This window comes from Sturnus vulgaris, chromosome 4 (assembly GCF_052056855.1).
Source record: "Sturnus vulgaris isolate bStuVul1 chromosome 4, bStuVul1.hap1, whole genome shotgun sequence".
NCBI lineage: Eukaryota > Metazoa > Chordata > Aves > Passeriformes > Sturnidae > Sturnus > Sturnus vulgaris.
Window position 1 is genome coordinate 6,374,672 of NC_142246.1, and position 22,717 is coordinate 6,397,388.

Below are 22,717 nucleotides of genomic sequence, written 5' to 3' on the forward strand. Positions count from 1 at the left end.
GCAGACATTAAAACCAGGAGCTGACTGAGCAGAGAGCCCACCCTGCCTCCTTCCCGAGCTACAGAGACGCTTCTTTGGTTTTCAGACCAGTTGGAGAGTCAGGGAGTTCAGCTCCAGGTGAGATGCCACATGCAGATGCTGCTACATAAAGCAAGAGATGCTGTATTTTAACCAAGTGAGATATCAAAGTTTGCCAGATTGTTTCCTCAGATTTAATAGCAAAGGAAACCACCTTCAAGTTTTGCTCCTCTCAAAGCATAACCTCAACAAGAAGTAATTTGTGGTTACTGCACTGCAAAGAGAGAGAAAGGACAGCAACACACACGGAGCTCTTTGGGGAAAAAAGGCCAAATTTATTGTACAGACAGCCCATATTTAAAGTGTGTTATGTGCAGCTAGGACAGGACAGGAGCTCATTTGATAATTGGGAAAAACATCCTTGGGACAGCACCTCAGGATGTATCCCACGGGAAAGACACCAGGTGTTAATCTTTATTATGAATTCCACTCTGTTTTTCACCATATTATTACCCTGGGAGACTCCTCCCTAACTGAAGCTGCAGTCAGCTTGTCAGCCTGGGAATGGAGCTGAGAGTCAGGAGAAATCCAGGCCTGAAAAGAATTTCCAAGCTGTAATTCCCCAGCTCCCTAAATGTGTGTGTCCACAGTAATTCCAGCTGGGTCCATGCAATATGTTCTCTACAAGTTTTCTTTTTATTTTTTTCCTCTTTCATTCTCATGTAGAAATTTTAAATTCACACTGATGTGGTTTTAAAAATATATTTCTTTACACTATTTTTGCAGTCTTAGCTTCCTGATAGCTCCTCCCAAAAAGCCACCACACCCACACACTAGTACGATGACAAACTCAAGCCTATTGCACCTGAGTAACTTTTTCAGCAGCAAACTTGCCACAGCACTTGTCTGAAGGAGAACCAGTTACAGTGGGCAAGTGCTTTAGGCAGATTGCAAGAAAAAGAAATGCAAACACAGAATTTATGGATTATTTTAAAGATTTCTTACTCTATCTGGACAAACACTGAGGCCTAAATATTTTAAGCATTCAACAAAAGAAACATCCTCTTATTCAGCTTGATTTTATGATTGCTCTGATGCTATCAGACTAAAAATATCTTGCAAATTTGCTGTTCCAATCACAAACTTCAGATGTAATTGATCAACACTGGTATTTCACAGTACTGTATAAAAACAACAGCAACACATGGATTTAATAAAAATATATTTTCTTTTTAGTCAAATACCTCAATACCTGTTTTCAAGTTATGTCACTCTGGCCACTTACGACTGATCCTTTGCCTCCCTTCCTCATCATAAAGTTGCACACTCATCCCTCATTTCCCTCACACTCTCCTGCTGCACTCTGCCCACCCAAACATCCTGGTGAGAGCATTACCCATTTGAGAGCCTGAACACACAGAACTACCACTCACTGCAGCTTTTGTTACCCAGGTATTAACCCAGAACTACGTGGGACAAAAGGCACTTGTCAAGCTTTTTTCAAGTATTACATTATTCTGCTGTTGATTTTCTCCTCATCAGAGCTCAATGCATCAGGGAATTTCACCCCATTTCTGCATCCTTTCCATGATAACATGTATTTGTGTTGCTCATCCCAAGTTCCCTCAAACTGGTAGAAAATTAGAGCAGAACTTAGGCGAGACTCAGGAGGAAAAAGCTGGATGCAAGCACACTGACTTGGTTTTTTTGCTTCCACCACAGAAACATCATGGGAACTGCTTTTGGAAACACGGTGCCAGAGGGACTCAGCAGGACTGACATGGCACAGGGACCCCACACACTGGTCTGGTCATCCTGGGAAAGACTGCTGCACACCATAACACTGACTGTAACCTGGGATGGGTAATGAGGCTGTGACTGATCACACCACCTGTAGGCCAGATAACTTTGTTCCCAATTGTACACATATTTACAGGGCTTCCTATGCTAATTCCCTCTCCATGGAGGTTCCTTGGAATTAATTTGCAGTTGCTAATGGAATTAGTTGCTTGTTTCAGTAACTCTATTTGAATCTTATTAATCAAATTTGCTTCAACTCCTATGAAAACTGTCACACAGTATTGTTTTACCTAAATTTAATTTTGAAACAGCTTTTCTGTTATTCTAGGTGCTTTGCAAGACACACAACATGACACAAATTTCCATTTAAAAGTCCAACACTGCAGCTGTTCTCAACACACATCTCTACTTTCTAACAGCATATTCTCTGAGTATCAACACACCAGAGTGGGAAAAAAAGTCAAGGAGAGAGAAACTTCTGCAATTGTTTTCCTCAGGAAGAAAAGCCTGAGCCTCCCCTTGTGAAGGTGGACAGTGCTGAACCAGGAGCACCAAGAGTTACCTTATGAGCACATTTCAACCTGCACGGCTGTAATTCTACTCTGACTCCAAATATCCCTTCTGTATATAGACAGTCCCTTGCACACCAAGTCACAACCACCAGGATTTCACCTGCCAGCACCTCACCTCAGGTACGAGTTTCCTACAGACTTTTACTAACATCCAGAGGCCTTAAAATTGCTTTTCTTCTCCTAAAACTTCACAATGGCAGCAGTCAATATACAGATACCATAGTGTTCCACAGAAACTGCAATTTACTTGACAACTCCTAACCTTTCTTTGCAATCCTCTTTTTATAATTTTTGTCCCTTTTTAATTTAATCATCAGTGTTGGTCAAATCCTGTCTCTGAAAGGACACACACAAGTCTACCCATGAGCATATGTATTCTATATAACTTTCCCTTTTGCTGCTATTTATTGCTTTTCTAGTCTATTTTTTTTTCTATTCTTAACCAGCAAAAACATCCTCTCCAGCACTTCATAAAGTTCCCTTCTATGTTTCTCCTCTGGCAGCAGTAAGTTGAAATGTTTTCCAGGTCAAATGTCCACTGAACTAAATTTTTGTGAAAGCAGAAGTGAGCAATCAGTTATACCTCTTCTGTTAATTCATACTCTTCCATCCCTTTCTCCACATAGTCTTAATTTAGGAGGAAAAGCAGAGTTGCCCTCTTAATTACAGCAGATGGGCAACTTTTAGTTTCTCTTGTGCTCTCATCTTCTTTTAAACTGCAGAAGCACCTTGAACTCACTATGTTAAGCTCTGTTCAAGAAACTGAGTCTGTCCTAGAAGAGGTTGAATTTTTAAGTGCACTCTGTTATCATGCACTGAGTCTGAAAATCACCAGTGAAGTACCTCAACATGAAATACCTCCTGAATTACCAATATCCAGCTACTATTCTCATCCAAGTTAGGTATTCACAGAATCATGGAATAGTTTGGGTTGGAAGGGACCTTAAAGATCATCTTGTTCCAACTCCCTGCCATGGGCAGGAACACCTTCCACTGGACCAGGTTGCTCAGAGCCTTTATCCAGCCTTATTCTCTAGCTGTTAGGAGGCAGGAAGATGTGTGGAAATGTCTATAAATGGTACAGTCACTGTTACTGGGTGTTGAATTTTTCTGTGCCTATGGCCTGCCTGCTCTGTGACACAGGAAATGGCAGGGGGTTATTTCACAGGCAGCTCAGTAACAAATACACAGTGATAACACAAGATCAGGGTATGTTATTCTACTTTACCAAGACCACTACAGATAATTCCTTCTCAGCAGTATTGTTGATCTTTACTCATGGGATAGGTCCTGTTTGCATGACCTTGAATGTTGATAGGCTGTCCTGCATTTCACACAGTAAATGGTTTTGTTTTCCCCAGAATATGACGATATTCAGATGATCTAGATTACAATCTGCTGACTAATGCTCAATGTTCTTGGCTTGTGATAAAATCGGATAATTTGAGATTTCTGTCCTACATCAAAATACAAGTGAAGTATATATCCAAAATAAAACAGCCTTGTAAGTTTTAGTTCACCAAAAGAGATATCTGCATTTTTTAATATATAAATTGTTAGCCTAGGTCTTATCTTCTAATGCAATTACATGAGTATGATACAGTTATTAGGACATCTGAAACATAATACTGTCTGTGAAAGACTCCAGAACTCCCTTAGCTCAACATAATCTTGGACTGCAAAGGAAAGATGGAAAAATTTGGTTTGAACAATCAATTCAAATCCTGTACTTAATCCAGGTAGGAATTAAGCATCAGCAAACACTGCTATTGAAACCACTTCCTTCATAAAACCTGAGCTTCAAGTGATGCATATTTTGCACATCACAGAGTAGTAACTGCCTTTCCCCATACTCAAACACTATTCTATCATCCCTCAAAAAAGCGTTTAACATTTATTGTGTAGCTATTAACTCCTGCCTCTAAATTCCTAAAATCAGTTTTATTTTGCATTTGAAAATAATTGAATCAGAGTTTTACAATATATTTTCTTTATTGAGAAAATGGACTGAAACAAGGTCTTAAAAAGCTACTCAGTTCTGTGTTTATCCTGCTTAAATAGAATACATATGGTCTTTACCTTGTAAATCATTAACTCCCCCAAACATTCCTAAGTTAAAATTAATTTCTGGCTGCAAAGCCTGCTTCTGCTGGACTTGTGACCCCCAAAATGAGAACAAAAAGCTGTATTTTATTTGGGCACAGACCCCTGTTCTTAACTGCCACGACAGGGTTGAAGTTATTACCTCCTGTCCAGCAACACCTGCCTTTAAGCCCCAATTACATTCAGCCATACCCTCACTACTCCCAACTGATGTCCATGAAGCCAGATGCTGTGTAGAGGAGAACATGTGTGCTTGAGCTTCTCCTTTAAGCAAATAAAAACACCCTTCTTAGATATTTGGGGCTATGGGCACACTTCCAAAAACTAAACTTCTTCATGTGATATCATCACCAAATGCAAGTTATTCCTTTCCCCTGGTGCACACTTATGGCTCCTGATGAGGAGACTGTGGCAGAGGGTGGTGACACCCCTCCATCCCTTTCTGATGAGACTGTTCCAAGTCATTGGGACAGGATAACTTTGGTTCACTTCTCAGCAGGACAAAGCTGGGTTCCTGTGTGGAGTAACACAGAATCAGGAATCCCCCCTGTACTAAAAGTATGGGTAGTCCTCCTGAAGAACAACAAAGGTAAAGTAGATGCATGAAGGACAGTGGAAAGATTAGGATAATGAGATATGACAAAATAGTGAGGGGACTGCACTGTCCCTTTCCTCAAGGCATTGAGGGAAGCAGGCATTTGAAGCTTTCTGCCACTTTCATCCTACTTATGTGTAAATATCATATCATATAATGGAAAATACAAAAACTGCAGGTGCTTTTCATAAATAGAAATTGTCTGAAGCTGGATACTAGGAAGAACTTGCTGCTAGAATAGCTGGTAGGGATAAAGGGACAGAGAAAGATTTGAGCAAACAAAATAACTAAGGAATGTGCATATTAGATGTAAAAAATTGCCCCTTTCTATTAATTATTAAGACCTGCTTTCACAGTTGACTGAGAATATACAGAGATCGAGCCTCTCAAATGCTTCTGCTTAAAAATTAAACATATAATTTAGAAAAAGCTATTTTAAACATTTTCATAATCACCACAGGCTGTTCCACTGTTTTCAACACTGAGTTACTTGTTCTCTCTTCTGTCTGGAGGCCACAAAACAACATAAGTTTATTACTGAAAGTCTTTTGTAACCTACAGCTGCATCATTACCTTCAGCAAAGGAACATAAAGCTTCCACTGCAACACTGGAGATGACCAGAATTGTTTTACTTGAATATACAAACAAATGTATATTGCTCACATATTAACCCAACAAAAAAAGATTGCAAGAAGATTCATAGTTAGACACAGCATGACTGTCATCACCTAGCAAAACAAGATTATCCTTCTGAACACAACGATTACAAAAACAATATAGCTGGTGGGTAATGCAAAAGCACTTCAGTCATTAATAGGAAGGTCTTTTATCTATTCTTGAATACCTACACTGAATTATGGAGGTATTTCTTCTACCTCTTCTGCACACTTACCTGTATGCAGCACCATTAAGCTCTGGATGAACAACTCCAGGGTCCATGCTGGCCCAATGTGTAGCTGCAGTCAAGTGATCTTTGTTAACACAGTTTTTCAGACTGTCTGGAATACGACCTAAGACGAAGAGAGGAAGAGAAAATAAAAATGTATAAAAATTGTGTGCTTTATATGCTAAAAATACTTGTAAATATTTATGTATTTAAATCAATACACAAAATGGCACTAAGAGCTTGTTTCTGATCCTTGCTGTAGCCTTTTGCCTGGGACTGAGGTTATAATGACTAAAATGCTTTGGTTAATTTTGACTTCCCTGTCTCTCTTTATCTCTTGTATACAGGGTCTCAAAGAAACCAGAATCAGTAAGATTCTTTTTCCCAAGAAGCTGTAATTTGGATATAGAGCATAACAATCAATCAAATCAGTAATGCAGCCTCCTGCTTTTGGTCCTTAACATCACTTTCCTCCTTTTCCTTCTACCTGTCACAGCAACTAAAAACACTTCATGAAAAATAGAGAATTCTGAATGGAATTGTGCTATAAACCTGAATATAACCCAACACTTATTGCCTGTCCTCCTGATCTTTCCCTTATCTAAATTGCTCTTCACTTTTATTTACTGCAATGTATTAATCCTCAGCCATGCCTTTCATTCCTACATAAAAGGAAAATACACCAGAATTTCCTTTCTTCACTTCTTCAAAACTTTTCCTTAACCTCTGAAGTACAACTGAAGTTTTAAGACTGGAAAATCTGTCAACCTGATTCAGCACATACTGGACAAGCCTGTGACTGTCTTTTGCAGAACTATCTCCAGCCCTACAACAAATGACATGAGCAGATCCAACATAGATTTTCTTCATAGCAATAGGAATATTTCCACCTATTTTGACAGGAGAGAGATCAATTGGAGCATGTGTTTCTTCTGACATCTGTTTTAATGTGTCTTCACTGAAGTTCAATCTTACAGTGCATTTGCACAGAGAGGACCAGAAGGAGGTAATTTTGAGTCCACTCCTGCCACTGCTAGAAATGGTACTACAGGAACCCTTTCAAAAACTGACCATATTCCACCATTAAAGAATTCAGCCTTTTGTCTCCAGCTTCCTACTGGAAATTTGATTAAGGACTTCACTATCTTTGCTCTTTCTATCCATCAGCAGGGCCACAATGGGGCTATAAAAAAGCCTTTTCACAGAACTGCTTCTCATGCAATGGATACCATCTAACAGGTGTAACTCCATGACTTCAGCTGATGTCCCTGAACCTGTCACGTCTCCTGTGCACAAGCTGAAAGGGATTTTGCTCAGGACTGAACTAGTGAGGTACATGGCTCATTATAGGTGAATTCCAGCCATGTAGAAATCATCTTCAAAATGTAGCTGAAATATACATCCATCTGAACTTCTGCCAGAACTGTCCACAAATTTAAACAGAATCTTTCCTCTTCTGATGTTTATCCTTCTCAATCCTGTCTTCCTCTTTGTCCCCCCCGTTCTTCATTTTGCTAAGGCAGTGGGCTTGTTCTACTAGTCTCCCCTCAAAACCCAGCATTTATTTTTTAATTTTAAACTTCTAATGATCTTTTCAGTTGCCATGCTTGCCTTCCTCTTATTTCCATTCCAGTGGTCCTCTTTATTTCATACTTGGAATGCTTTCAAGTTTAAAAATACATTTCAGGGTATTTAATCTCTGCTGATTATTTCTACTTTACACATCACAACATCACTGACTTTTAAGCAACAGCAGAAACATTGCACATTTTTATTGTCAGATGGTAGTCATAGCCTTCATTCCTACATTTGACACCTTTTTCCAATTATTCTCCCTCTCTACACCCTCTTTTCTTTGTGCTCCCCTATGGTTTTCATATATCCAGCTTTATCCCACATTTCCTGTATCTTTCCTACATTTGTTTCACTGCAATTCAATGTCATTCTCACCTCCCTAACGCTGGTCTCAGTTTGATCTTACTAAAAACCATATGCAAACACTGAAGTGCTGACAGCTTCGATACAAATCAATGATCCAGATAGCTGAGAGCACCATCACACACTTGAAGGAACTGTAAGTCTGCCTTCCTGGGCACATATGCTTGGGCTACTGCACAAATTTAACATAAAACTAGCTCTGGGTAGCTGGCTCTTTAGTTTTCAGACCATTGCCTATTAATGCTGATTTGCATATCAATCCTCCCCCACACAGGTATGGGATGCTGGTTTGTGCTATCTCTCCCAGAGCTGTCTGGGAGCAGGCAACAGTTATTGAACACCCTAACAAGCAAATGTACCACTGGAGCTCTGGAGGACAGCCACAAGGACCAAAGCCAGCAAAGAGATGGATGGTCAGGCTCTTCAGGTCACCTCTAAAACAGAGTGAAATTGTCCAGTAAAGGACAATTCAGATCAGGAGTTTAAGAGGTGCCTTTAATTAGCATCCAGAAGAGAATCTTCTTTCTGCACAGGCTATAAATGAAACTAAATTGCCAGGCCTCTGTAGGCACAAGCCAGAGGGAAGGCTACTGCCAGTGCTTTTTGTGTAACAGAGCAATGTGTTGACACTGAAATACTCTCAAGGTGACACAGATGGCCCTGCGTGTCTGCAGAGCATTCAGACAATATCGCCAAGGGGGACACAGCAAAGTCCAACTAAAGAGAAAACATTAGTGCTTAATGAATCATTTTCCAGTATGAAAATCCTTCCTTTTATTTTAGGCTACAAGGGATTCAAACCCATGCCAAATGGCTCAGTCCCCTCATTTTATTTATTAGCAGTGCATGTTCGAGACGTAGCTGTTTTCTCTTATGTGAGCAGTTTACAATTACATGGCAGTTATATAACAAAGACACTCTGCCCTTTAAAATGCCAGACTTCTTTAGCAAGGCTTTAAAGAAGGGAACATCTAAAATAGAATAACCTCCCAAGAAAATACTGAAAACTTTACGTAGAGAACTGCTTATAACAAGTACAAAGGAGCATCTATGAAAAGCTAAGAAAGATACCAGCAATACCAGGAGGACTGGCAGTAAAACCCATCAAATGGGTAATAGTTATATGCAACAAAGAAAAAAGCAGATGATTTTTCACATATAAATACATTTCCTTTACATGAAAAAAGTACTTATTTTACAATGCCAGCCTTCCCTTTGTAATTGCAAAGAACCTCCAAGATGACTTGTTCCAATTCTGAGAACAGACTTAGTAAGCATTTGCTGACTTCTGTGTTCCAAATATTAGAAACAAAACCCAAGGCTGCTTCTTTTCGACATCTTTCAAGACTGAAGAAATAGGTTTCTTAAAAATAACTACAGAGTGAAGGAGCTAATAATAATAATAATAATAATAATAACAAGGTGAGTCAGTACCTGTGATCGCCCTTCGGATCTCTCGCGCTGCTTCCTCCCGCATCTCAATCGAGGCTTGTTCACTATACCAGGCTGCATGTGGGGTACAGATCAGGTTTGGTGCATCCTTCAAGGGGCCCTGACTAAAGCTAAATGGAAATTTAAAACAAGACCAAATGACAAAAAAATACTGGGGGGGCAAGGGGAAAGCAAGGTGGGGAATCCAGATGGATTTGTACACACACAGATTCATTTCTACAACACAAAATAATTGCATTTCTGTTTTTTACTGAGTTTGTTTATAATTCTGTCTGTTAATTTAACGTACTATGCAAGGTATAAATAAGCAACAATCACTTTTTATAGATTCAAAGGGTGGAACTTAAGTATAGCAGCAACATTAGCTTCTGTCCAATGCACTTATTGTAACTACAGCCACTGCCACTCCAGTTCTGGGGCAGAAATGCATAAAGGAAAACCCAAATTAATTTAGGATGCCATTCCATTTGTCCAGTTCATCATAATTTTACTTTTTTTGCATTAACCAACAAAGCTCTGTCACTATGACATCTAATCATTTAAAGAAAAAAAATCTTAACAATTTTTTCAAATCAGATGTGTGTCCATCAGCAGACTCAATGCCTTTTGGATAATTCAGGGTATTTTTCTCATATTTTTAACTATTTTTTCTTTCCTATTCCTTTATAGAAACTCCCCAGAAAGAAGGAAATTTACTTTACAGATTGTTTTTTCAGGGAAAGCAATGAATCTGTGTAAAATTGTTATCACAGATACAAAGTAGAGAAAATTAAAATAATGGAAACTTGTTCCTCCTATTTATTTCCAGTTTTAATAATCTTAAGTCAACTGTAACAGGAGAGCAAATATTTTAAGATAAAAGTGTGCTTTCAGAGTAGCTCATAATTAATGAAATAACAGATTTCATCTGTAGCTCAATAAACATTAAAATATCTGGCAAAACTCTTGAATAAAGAGTTGCATGCTGCAATCAGATGGACATGCAGCACTGAAGCCAAAGGAAACTGTGGCTGGAATCCTGCAACTGAATCCCTGCACACGGCAACTCCATGCAGGAAATGGGGCTTCCTAGAGGTGCAATGGGCTGCTTGGGCAGACCCCAGATAGGGACTGGGAAGAATGTATGTAGCTGCAAGTCCCCTGAGCTGCCACACTCTGGCTTTGCATAGCACTACTGCATTGCAATGACTATGTTTAGCAGTAAATTAATCTAGGGTATGCATAAATAAAATTAAGTATTTGCAATGTGGCATCATGCCTCAGTAGATATAAAAATTCTGACTAAAAGGGTATTATTCTATTATTTCAAAGTTTCTATTTCTCCCTCAAGCTGGAATGAGAGACACTGTCCTCTCTCCAGTCTTTGCAAATGCCCTGAATTTGTTCTTCTTCAAAAACTTATGTGGATTGTTCCAGTTAAAAATAACGTTTTTCCCTGCCCAGCCTGAAAAAGGCTTGTCACATGCAAGGACTAAGCTACAGCAGTCTGTTCCCAAGCCTCAAGGACATATGAAATAGGCACATTTTGATTAGGAGTGCTGATATCTCAATGCCAATGACACTTAGGGGAGTGGTACATTTCTGCCTGAAACACTGGACTTGTCAGTTGTTCAAAAACTCAGGTTTGTGCTACCAGCCCTGCTACTGATAGTAGAGTTACTACTCCCCTTATAAAGGGTAAAACAAAACAAAACATTCACTCTGACAGGCTTCCTGAACTTTTTTTTTGCAACTTCTTACACATTTATGGTTTTCCTGCAGAGGCAATATGGACAAATGTCTTTTCCTTTAGAAAGGTGTCATAAAAGCAGTTACTTCTCACACCATATCTCAACTCTTTGCCTTTGAAAAAAACTGTTCAAAAATCAGCTGCCTCCAGAGCTGCATCAGTGGCAAAGGTGCACTCCCCTCAAAGCCATGGCCAAAGCCATGCCCAGGATTTGAACTCAGGTTTCTGCTATTTCTACTAAATAAACCCACTCTTTGTTTTTTTGTTTTTTTTTTCTTTTTAAGGAAATTAAACCTTGGATGTCACTTTTTTCACTTCTAACCACATACACAAGCTCCATCTACATTTGCATTAGTCCAGTGCTGCACAGATTCATGTTGCTTTGCTAAGGAGTATTTAGCTACCAAATGAACGGAAAACTCAATTTACTTGTTGCTGTTGATTGTATCATGCACTAAGACTTAAAAATAAGAAAGTGAACAAAATAAAAAGAAAAGAAAAGGAAAAGCACCTGAATGGTTCTGACTCATGTACATCTAAGGCTGCCCCTCGTATCCTTCCTTCCTTCAGGGCCTGTGCAAGTGCTTTTTCGTCTACTAACCCACCTCGAGCTGTGTTGACCAGGAAAGCCCCTTGTCTCATCTAGGGAAAGTTAAAAACAAGAATGATGAAATAAAAATAAATGAAATAAAATCGTTGTGGCATTATTTTTTACTCAAAAGAAGCATCCATTACATCAAAGGCTATTCAGCTGGTTTAAAACTGTAACAGTTGTCTTCCCTTTCCACTGGAAAGTACCACCAAATGTGATGCTTCTAACATAAAATGCTATTTCACAGCACTTAATAACCTTTTGTTTCTTGTAAGTAGTGTCTTTTAATAGAAGCGTTGTTTCAGATATTGTGCAGTAACATGATCAAAAGATACAACTGTGCATATGAAAGTGACAGATCATTTTATGCCTTTTTATTTCACTGTGAAATTACATGAGACAGAAACTACAGCACATTCTTAAACAAATTCGTATTTTGTGGCTTTCAACTTTCACACAAAAGTCTACATGAATTTTTCAGAAAAATCAATGCTTTTGGATTTTCAAACACTTTTCCCTTTAGTTGCCAAAACACAAGTAGATGTATGCATTATTTATTTTTGTTACTTCAGCTTCCTCCTCTCCTGTGAGACTTTTCAAATAAAGGTCTAAAGAATTCTTCTATTATTCAATTAAAAGGCATGAAAATGAATTTGGTTGAGAATGCTGTGTGCCCAGGAGAGAAGCTGTGCTGTGCATTGTGCAGATTAGCATTGTAGATGACATTACAATCAGTGTGGGGAGAACTACAAGAACGTACACTGTAATATATCCACAACTTGAAAATAAAGTGGTGGTTTAAATAAGAGAAATGGTACTGAAATAAACATAAATTACAACATCCTGCTTTCAGCCACCCTGGTATTTCATCTTTGACAGATGTCTCAAACACCTCTGTGTGTGAAGGAAAGCACATGAGGAGCAGGAACTATGGTGAAAATTAATAATGAAAATCTCATTTTGTACTGACTCCATCTCTCATCATAAAAATAAGCAAACCCCAACATTTTGATACCAACTCAACTTCATGAAACCTACACATCAAACTAAACCTTAGGTAAATGGATCCTTATGCTCAAATACTGATTCAAAATGCCAAATTCATCAACAAGGTTTGAGTTAGTCAGTTCTGTTTTGTTTTTTTTTTTTAATGAGAACATAGGGAATATTAATGTGCACATGCTTGCAGTGTGTTATAAAGAAAAAACCCACCATATTTTACTGGCCAACTCTAGGTTTAATGTGGCCCAGTCTCTCTCCATTTGCCGACTCCTGGGCCTACAGGAGAACCATCCATTGGCTTATACAGCAAAACCAAACTCCACTCACAGGAGCAGAACTAAAGGATGCTTCTCTCAGCTTTATGTAATTAACCTGGGAATCAGAATAGCAAAGAAACTGGGACAGGATCTTAAGCTGGTCTGGTAACAGGAAGAGATTCCTTATGGGAACGATCACTGCATCTCCAGTTCTTGGGTCATTTGCAGGTACTCTACCAAAACCAGCACACTGGGCTCACCCAGGAGCCACTCACAGCTGTGCAGACACACCATAAAGTCTCCTGGAAGCTCATCTCTTCCCATCTCTGTGCAAATTGGTAATTTGAGGTTTAAGTACAACTTGGTGTATTTACAGGCCCTCTAAAGGATGTGAAAATTTTACTTAAAGTTAACCCTGCTAAAATCTTCTGTCTAATCTGTCCAGCAACCTTGCTTGAGTTTTCATTTTAGGACTATTTACAAAACTCCAGAACTAGCACTAAGACATGTTCAAATCAAACAGAACAGGTCTGCATAAATGCAATCTAGAGGGAATGAATTATGTGACTCATGATAAACTGCCAGGGTGGATGCAGCTGGAGATGATCCTTAACAATGGGTGGAAGCTTGAAAGAGCTTCACAGCTGGAACTGCTGACGTCTGTTAAATTCACCTACACTAAACCTGCAGAGCTGCTTTATAAAAGTATTGTGTTTAAACTGCAGTTTTTTCCTCAGATCTGTGTAACTAAAGATGACCTCAGTCTCTTAAGAGCACCTGAATAGCACAAGTTCATTGAAACACTTCTCTGAGCTACTCTGGGAATACAAGGACAAGCAGGATGGTTATACAGAATAATGATTAATTCACTAGAAAAGTTACTTAAGAGAAGACAGACACCAAATTTTCAAAGAAATTTTAAGTTTATGTCACTTCAGACTCAAGAAAATTCAGGGTGAGACTTGACTGAAATGAGATTCACCCTACTTCTCTGTACGTTGTTTAAAAACTGGTTGTTACATGAGCATGCAATATGGGACAAAAATGGCACACAATGCTCTCTAGAAATTCTAGGCCAACTCCAACATCTGTCAGCCTAAATCAGAATATGCTCTACACAAACTAAACAGTCAGAGGGGTTACAATTTCACGGGTTTCACATCCACTTTACTATCCAAACTGCTTCACTCAAACTCCTACCCAAAGCAAGAATTATCATCTAACACTTTAATTAATTCTTGCTTTGATCATGAAGGATAACAAATAGGAAAATAAATGCTTACAAGATACTTTCCAGTGCAGAGTTTATTACGGGCATTTAATCTCAGATGGTATTACTCAGTTTTAACATGTTTATCTTTGTTTGTTTCTCTGATTAATGCACTGTGCCTTCTCCAAAGCTTCACACATTTCTCTGCCTCCACTCAAAAACTTCCCGTGGTAAACTGGCCCCAGTTTCACAACTGCTGTATAATAAAGTGACCAATGCTCCGTGGTCCCACAGAATTCAGTGTGATGCTTTTTGGGTCTAAGTGTCTGCTTGAAAAGACATCTCACCATGTAATAACCACTGAATGTACCCAGCCATACAACAAAAGACAATATTCAAGGCAGGGTGACAGAGCTCTGATCTCTTAGGTTTCATTTTAAGCTTCTTAATTTTTTTTAGAGTTTTAAATCCCAAATCCTGATTTTATGTTGTGATGGATTTTCAGAATCCCTGAACTCTCAAATCAAGAAGTGAGCTATATTGTCAGTTTTCTGCCATGATCCTACATGACTGTGGAACATGTTCAGTAAGTTCTTCAGTTCTAAAGTCCAAGAGTATTGGTACAAACTATTTCTCAGAAGACGAGCAATGATTTACAGCAAAGGAGTGCTGCTGTCATTGTCACCAATATATAGACCTACTATATATACATATATATAAAGAACAGCCAAATCAACTATTCTATCTTAGGGTTTCTTTCCTGTACATTGCCTCCATTCTTATGTCTCAACATTTTACTTCTGGCTGTTACCTACACTAAAGTTGGAGTCAAACTTTTCCATTAAGTGTCTGGCTTCTATTATCAAATTTGCCAATAATGGAGCAGTTTCTACACACAGATTTTGAAATGATTTTATTATTTTCGTATTGCCTACAACTTTAGGGGAGAAGTTAGTACTAATTCCTAGAAACGTTATTTTTTCCCAATAATACAATGCCGTAAATGAGCTCCATCCTTCAAGTGCTCTGCGAGCATGGGGACTGAGCACAGGGGGGAGCCATTTAGTCATAATCTTTAAATTGCATCGAAGGAACTCAAACGGAGGGACAACAGTGAAAGGCAGAATTGCTACCTGAAAATACACACGGAAAAGGAAGAAGCTACTACAAGACACAGAAAAACTGCTTTTACATCAGTGCCACTTCATTAAATCTGAGTGATATTAAGAAGAGCAAATTATTTCCACAAATGCAATGTTACTGAGCCAAAAAGACAGTAAAAGCAACAATACATAAGCAACCAGCTAGTTCCTAATCAATTACAGACCTGTTTGAACTTAGAGCAGCAAAAGAGAAAGATTTCTATCAAAGAGAATCTGCCAATTTACAGAAATAAATACTATACAGAGTTGGCAACAAGCACTGGTATGGAGGGCACCCACAGAGATTATTACCTGCTTTATGGTGAAGTCATTAATAAGATGATGATTGTGTTCATTCAGGTTGCAGTGCAGGGTAACACAGTCACTGTGGAACAGCAGGTCCTGCAAAGTGCTCACCCTCTGCAGTCCCAGAGCACGCTCCATGCCATCCGAGAGGTATGGGTCATAGAAAATCACACTGAAGCCAAAGGCTTTGGCACGTAGTGCTACTGCTTGCCCAACACGCCCTAGAACAAGACAAACACACCATGAGAGCAGATGTGAAGCAGCTGGTGTAAGGTGGCCTCCTCCTCCCTAATGGGAATGCTTGTATCAAACTGTAACGCTTTGTACAGCAACTGCAAGGGACAAAACAGAGGCACCTCCCATCCCATCGGAATCATCACTGAGATCAGAAATGGTGCATCTGGACTGCTTCACACTGCCTTGAAACAAAGCAGGAGCTTTGCACCTTTTGTCACCAGATATGTGAAATGCCAGAAGATGTCACGTAATCTGCAATAATCTGTGTAACGCAAGGCTTGCCTGCTGGGCCTGTTTATGGCAAAACACCACATCCTGCCAAGGGCTTATCCTTACTCATGTCAAACCAGCTGGCTTTAATAAAAAGCTATAAAATTAATCCTCAAAAATGGATGCAATGACAGATAATTTGTTTAATCTGAAGTGCAACCATTTTCCATACATGGAATCTCCTTTCTGGTATTTTCTTCCATTTTTACTAACATCCTTCCAGCATTAAAATGCTTACAAGAATCCTGTCATCTAAGGCTTTCAAATAAGTTTTATCCAGCTACCTGAATGATAAATAAACACAGTACATCATATGGCACCTAATTAAGAAGAGCGCAGTCCCACCTGGAATTCACACTGAACTTTGCTTTTTTTATTCCATTTTCCTTACTTTCATGTTTCAGAGCTGTGCCCAGAAGTGCTGTATGGGCACAACTCCATACCACATGTACCAGGAGGCGTGTACTTCCCTTTGACACACTACCAGTAAAACACAGAGGGAAAAACCCCTGAGTACATCTAATGAGTTACAGGCATTTTGAAGAGTGAGAACGAACACACTTTTCAAGTCAGAAGTTTACAGACCAGATATTCACATTAGAGTACTACAAATGTTGGATAAAGATGTTTCAAAAGCATCACTTGACACACCATAATAACAATGCCTAATTAAAAAGAAATAAAAGTCAGCAAGCTTTTCTTTGTAATGTCTAAGTTTGTTCAAAAAAGCATCAGATCAACCCAGGGAAATCCCTTCTCTTTCCAATTGCGCTTGAAGGGATTTCCCTCTGCTTTTCAGTTTCTCTTTGAATAAAATTCAGAAGCCACAGGAAGAAAGGTTTTTGCTGATCACTTAATGTGAACACAGCAATTCTGCAGTGCTTAGTGACAGATGTGCTTGGAATATTAAACAGTATATCAATCTGACAGGGACTGCCTGCTTTTCTTTGGGGACACCAGGTTAGAATACTCTTCAAAATTTTTCATTTCAACACTTGCATGCATGTTATTTGCTTTCCAAGCTGTTTTTATAAATTTGAATTAGAAAATTTTCAACACAAACACTGCATTGTTTCCAACTTTTGGCATGTTCACAGCTCAAGGAATCAGTCACACAACTGTAAACACTTTTTTTTAACAAAGCATATAACTGTTACTCCAGCACCATTCATTTTCACATGCAACACTCTGTCATCTGTTCTTTTTTTACACTCTATACAACACTAATACCTGAGGGGATCCTCAACAGCAAAATCTCTTACAACAGCCTCTCCAGTTAAAGCTACACTCTTCATTCACCCACCCAGGCTAATAAACCAAAATCTTCAATGGGCACAAAAGCTTCCTTCAGAAAACACTTAGGAATCACATCCCTATTGCTAACCAGAATTATCCTATTACAAATATTTTATGGGATAAAACTCTCCAGCAATTCACAATTTGTATTTAGTCTTAGTCACTGAACGAGTACACAGCTGAACACAAAAAATTTGCCAATATTTTTTAAATTACCATCTGACATAAAGAACAACCACAAAATTATGATCTCTTTCCTTTCCTTTCCTGAAAAGCTTCTATTACATAAGACTCTCCATGAGGGGTGGTTCAAAACCTATGTCAACACACTGAGGACAATACAGCACACAAAGTGTCCCACCTTTGGGACAACTCTATGTTAAGGAGCATATCAAATTGTTATGTGAATATTCATGGCTGCTTCCAGGGAGGGGAAAATCTTAAACTCAAAATCTTTAATTTCTCGATCAGTAGTGTGATAAGAATGCAGAATATCACCATTGCATACAATTGCAAAGAAAGCAGAAAGCAACAAAAGCATATTTTCAAAGCAATCAAAGTTCCAGCAAGGTCCATTCATCATTTCAGAAGAGACTCACAACACCCAAGCCTCCTGTTACAGCCTCATCCATTCACTCCCAGCTCCCCAGCCCAAGTGTCCCAATGTCTGGGTGTGTCTGACCTTGACCCTGCCAGTGACCTGAGTGTGACAGTACAGCAGCTGCAGGTCAAGGACCCTGCTCAGCCCTTGGGCAATGCACACTCATCCCATGCTGGTATTGCAAAGTTTTATAAAATGACCCTGATACCATGGAAATGATGATTACGACTGGCCTGAAGACTTCCATGGAAGAAAAAGTACTTTCATTTAGCAGCTCTTCCCTGCCTGTGCAACAGCATTGGAGAATATGGGTAATTTTTCCTCCTTCCTGGAGAACTCTGAAATGTAGAAAGTGCTGTTTTGTTACATTTCCTGCTGAGCACATTAAGAGAGTCAGTAGGACTACTAAGGGTAGATCATTTATTGCAGAGTAATACCACCCAACTCTTAAGCCTTACTGTCTTATAATACAGGTTAGTAATTTGGCCAAGCATCTAAGTAGGGCAGTGGGACTGTTAAGAGAATAGAGGTGAGTAAAGACAAACTGAGTTATGACATTCACTGTGATGTGGAAACAAATTTATTTAGAAGAATTTCACCTTTCTTGGGTGAGGAAATGCATTAGTCATTAGTCATAGCATTTCTCGCTGAGAAGGAAGGGAAAGGGAGTGTGACTTCACTGCTGTAAAATTATCATTAGAGCAGAACCAGGGCCAGATGTCTATTCATCCAAGTACTTACATGCTGTTGCTCATAAATATTCCTCCTTAAAAAAAACCCTACAAAACCCTACATTTCTAAATATAAGGAGAAAACGTAGTTTTCTGGGGTTTTTTTTAAAAAATGCAGGGGGCTTATTATCCACACTTGTGATGCATCACTTAAAATAGAGGACACTGGATAGTAATAAAGATTACAAGTGACAAAGACAGCTGTTAAATGATGTGATATTATTATTTATGTAAGGCTCAAAGAATCAGATACTTCACAGAGACAGAAACAGGCACGGGCTGTGCCCTAAGGAGCTCAGGGGCTAACCAAACAACACAACAATGACGGATGGGATCCAAGGGGCACATGAAGGAGGCATTATGCCATTGAGTCTCTGCTTATCCTCAAGCTCAATACAAGCAGAGGATGAGAGATGGGGTTAACTTTAAAGGAGGAACACAGAGTAATAGGATTAAGCAGGACAGACCAAGTGTCAAAGCAGGAATATGCATGAGAGGAGGGAAAGAGAGTGGGTGATGGAAAGAAGGCAAGTGAGTCACGAAACTTGGCTAGATCAGTGGATAAGGAAGTGAGTAGCTGAAACTTTGGAGACACAGCCATTCCCTAGCACAGAGCTAGGCAAGAGCTAGGGTGTTTCTCTTTGGCAAAGAGAAAAGCCCAGGAGCAGATGTTAAGAAGGTCTGCAGTTAGCTGTTGCAGCAGCAGTGATAAATTTAAGCAACCCACTGCCGAAGAGACCACAAGTTTTAAGACAAGAATAGAGAAACATAGCTGTGGTTGAGAGGAGATGATCTCAGACACACGTTAACAACAAAGGACAGAAACTGAGACAGGGCTACACAGAAACAGAGCAAAGGGCTTGGCAACAGATGATGAGAACTGTTTATTTTATGTGTAATGCATTCACTTCATAGCATCTGGGTGGATAATCACTTCTGACACTGACATGTCTAAATAAGAAACTGAGGCAAAACTCCAGATGTGGGGAGAGGCTACTAGTAAAGAAACACAACCTAAGGACAACAGCTTTGGTTGTAAATACATATTTGAGTCTGAAACTCAAGACAGGCAGCCTCTTGCAGTGATCTGTACTAGAAAAGGGTGCACATCACAGCCTAAGTGCCAAAAATGCTCACACAGAAATTCTGGTAATCTAAGTCTACATTTTTACTGTTCATTAACATATAGATTCATAGGAGTTTGTTAGAATAGGCCAGAATCAAACTGTTGTGCCTATTCACATGCAAGTACAAGAAGGAAGAGTGGAAGTTTTCAAAAGTGACTTTACAATTTAATATTCTTTGAAATTGTGAATATTCTATGGTAGAAAATATATAGGAAAAACAAGAGGCTAGAGATAATGACTGGTCAATAACTGCAACAGATGTGTGCCCTTAAAAATCGTATTTTACTAGCCTTTTTAGTGTAACACGCACACAAAAGACTTGCTTTTTAAAACTAAAATGTAGCATTTTGTAAAGCTTTATACACATTTGTTCCTCTGTACTTTTCAGTCATGGAGAACAAAACCAGTGAAACTCACTTAAGAAAGTCAACGATTAAAGACTTTTTCTTTCTTATCTCAAGCCTGAATTTGTTCAGTATAAACACCAAATTGAATGACAACAGTACAGGAATCTCCAGCAAACGCAGATACTGCATGCGAGCCAAAGCTAAGTTTCAAAAACCAGGTATGCATTTCCATTTTGGAAACCCTGCAGGCAACTGTCTATTATTTATGTACAGATGCTGTGACTGTGAGCACAATAATCATTGTGTGTTTAAATGAAATCCATAATTACATTAGTATAGATTTGAGAAAGCAGCTTCAGGACTAACTGCTTGAAAGTCATATTTTAAAGGCAATTCTTTGATTGTGAAGATGGTTCTGGTGTACTGCATGTTCATTGAAATGAGTACTATGTAACACCAGGCTATTTTTAGCTTCCAAAAGTTCGTGGCTTGAGTTATTTGACAGCAATATGTAACTGGAGCAGTCATTTAAATATGATGCTTTGTTGTCAAAATCATATTATTAATTCCTGTGGTTGAATAGGATAGCAATTACATTCACAGTCTATCAGATCTGTGTAAGACAAGCACATGACTGAATAATTTTTATATAGAAACTGACTTGCTTGTTTTTCTTCTCTAGTTCAGTAATAGACAGTAATTAATTCATCTCAAACAAACCAGTCCATCTATTGGATGTTGAAAAGCATTTAGGGCCACTCAGAGAGGTAAGTAGGTGATTTTATTAGGTCTGGAAACATTTCAAACTTCCTTGCATATATTCTTCCTCTCATTAGAGTTGAAATACAATTTCAGATCCAGCTCAATCAAATGCACAAAATAACTGCTCTGCAGGATGTTACTGAAGCAAAGACTTTCTAGTTATGTAAAAAACGGTAAAAGGAGGAAAGTCCAAACAAAACCAGATATGAAAATGGATAAGGGATAAAACATACACATGTAACTGGTCTGAAGTAGCAGGATCATTGTCCTGGAAAAGAGAAGTGATGATGTCTCCTCTTACAAGCAGTATGCCTGACAGCAGGCAATACGGCAACAGGAAGACGTACAGAAACTTGAAGAATTGAGAGAATATCAGCAATAAAGTAAGTTTTCTGAGGAAAATGGTTATGTCTAAAGGGAAAACATTTGAATTATATAATCATCAGGAATGAATGCTTGACATGGAGTGAACAAATGTTCCACTTTTATAGCTCAAACCTTCACTTTTGTTTTAAGCAATGGACAACGAAGAGCACAAAAGCATGCACAAAGACAACGTACCTAATCCAATAATGCCCAAGGTCTCCCCTCTGATCCGGGCAGCTCCAGACGCCACCTCCCGGATCTGCTCCACGCTCTGTACCCTCGTGCCTTCCCGCAGGGCCTGGTGCAGCCAGGTGGTTCTCCTGTACAGGTTCAGGATGTGGCACATGGTGGAATCTGCTGTTTCTTCTACGGAGGCGGCTGGCACGTTACACACGGCGATCCCTGCAAGCAGCGGGGGAGAGGATGCCAGTTGCCAAACAATGTTTGCTTTTTCCCATTTAACAGCAAGACAGGAACATGATGTTTAAAATTACAGGTATTTCAACATGTCTTGAACAAATACTAAGTTTCTGACTGTAATGGCAGGCAGAATACCTGACATAATAGTTGACAACTCTGTGCCAACTAAGTTCTCTGATTTTTTTTATTACTAATTATCGTACTTTTATTTATCACAAACTAAGGCAGATAGTAAACAGGCCACTGAAACCACAGAAGGAAAGCCCTGAAGATGCCTGATAGTTTAGAACATGAGCCTTGGTAAGCACTTTACATTTCCACTGAGCCTGGTGTTTTGAATAGACAAGAGAAATCTGCCTTGCTCTCAACAGTGTGGTCAGTGATCATAGTTGAGGTTTAAGTGTGCGAGTTAGCTTTTCACTACGGGGCATATCCTCCCAAAAGTTATCCATGCAAGTTACAAAAAGGATAAAATAATTTATAGTGACAGCAGCTCTTATAAAGCCTTCACAGGATGACTGTTAGTAATTCCCCATCATGTAAAGATAATCATGATACAGGGAAGGACAATCAGTTACACATTGCACAGGAGTTTTTAGAATTACAACAAACAACATCCCAGGCCTTTCCTCGCGTCCCCCACATTAAAGGGAGCCCATTTCATCATCAATAGGGAAATGTAAAATCTGCTTCTGCATGGCATGCAAAGGTAATTTCAAGTAAGTCCACGTTCCTAACAGCTGAAACTAGTCTAACATTAAGTAGCTTAAAGTGTTACAGACTTCCACAGAAAACTGTGGAAGGTGGATTATTGACTCAAGACTCACAATAAGCCTATTTTACTTCAAAAAACAGATGAAGCAACAAGTGATTGTAATTGCATGCCAGTTATCCCATTCAGCTTTTTACCTTCCAGTATTCAATACACAGCAGTTAAGCAAAATGAAAAGTCGCAAA

General features: G+C 39.0%; 1 protein-coding gene across 20 annotated transcripts in view; it reads right to left on the reverse strand.

The window, feature by feature from the left end:
• CTBP1 (C-terminal binding protein 1) overlaps window positions 1-22,717 on the reverse strand; it is a 234,332-nt gene that overhangs the window by 1,484 nt on the left and 210,131 nt on the right. For all 20 annotated transcript variants that reach the window (XM_088163002.1, XM_088163000.1, XM_088163015.1 and 17 more), the window contains 5 exons: window positions 21,536-21,742; window positions 15,610-15,824; window positions 11,606-11,736; window positions 9,348-9,475; window positions 5,982-6,099 (listed from right to left, as the gene is read on the reverse strand). In XM_088163002.1, coding sequence (XP_088019128.1) covers window positions 5,982-6,099; window positions 9,348-9,475; window positions 11,606-11,736; window positions 15,610-15,824; window positions 21,536-21,742 — 799 coding nt within the window. The remainder of the gene's footprint in view (window positions 1-5,981; window positions 6,100-9,347; window positions 9,476-11,605; window positions 11,737-15,609; window positions 15,825-21,535; window positions 21,743-22,717) is intronic.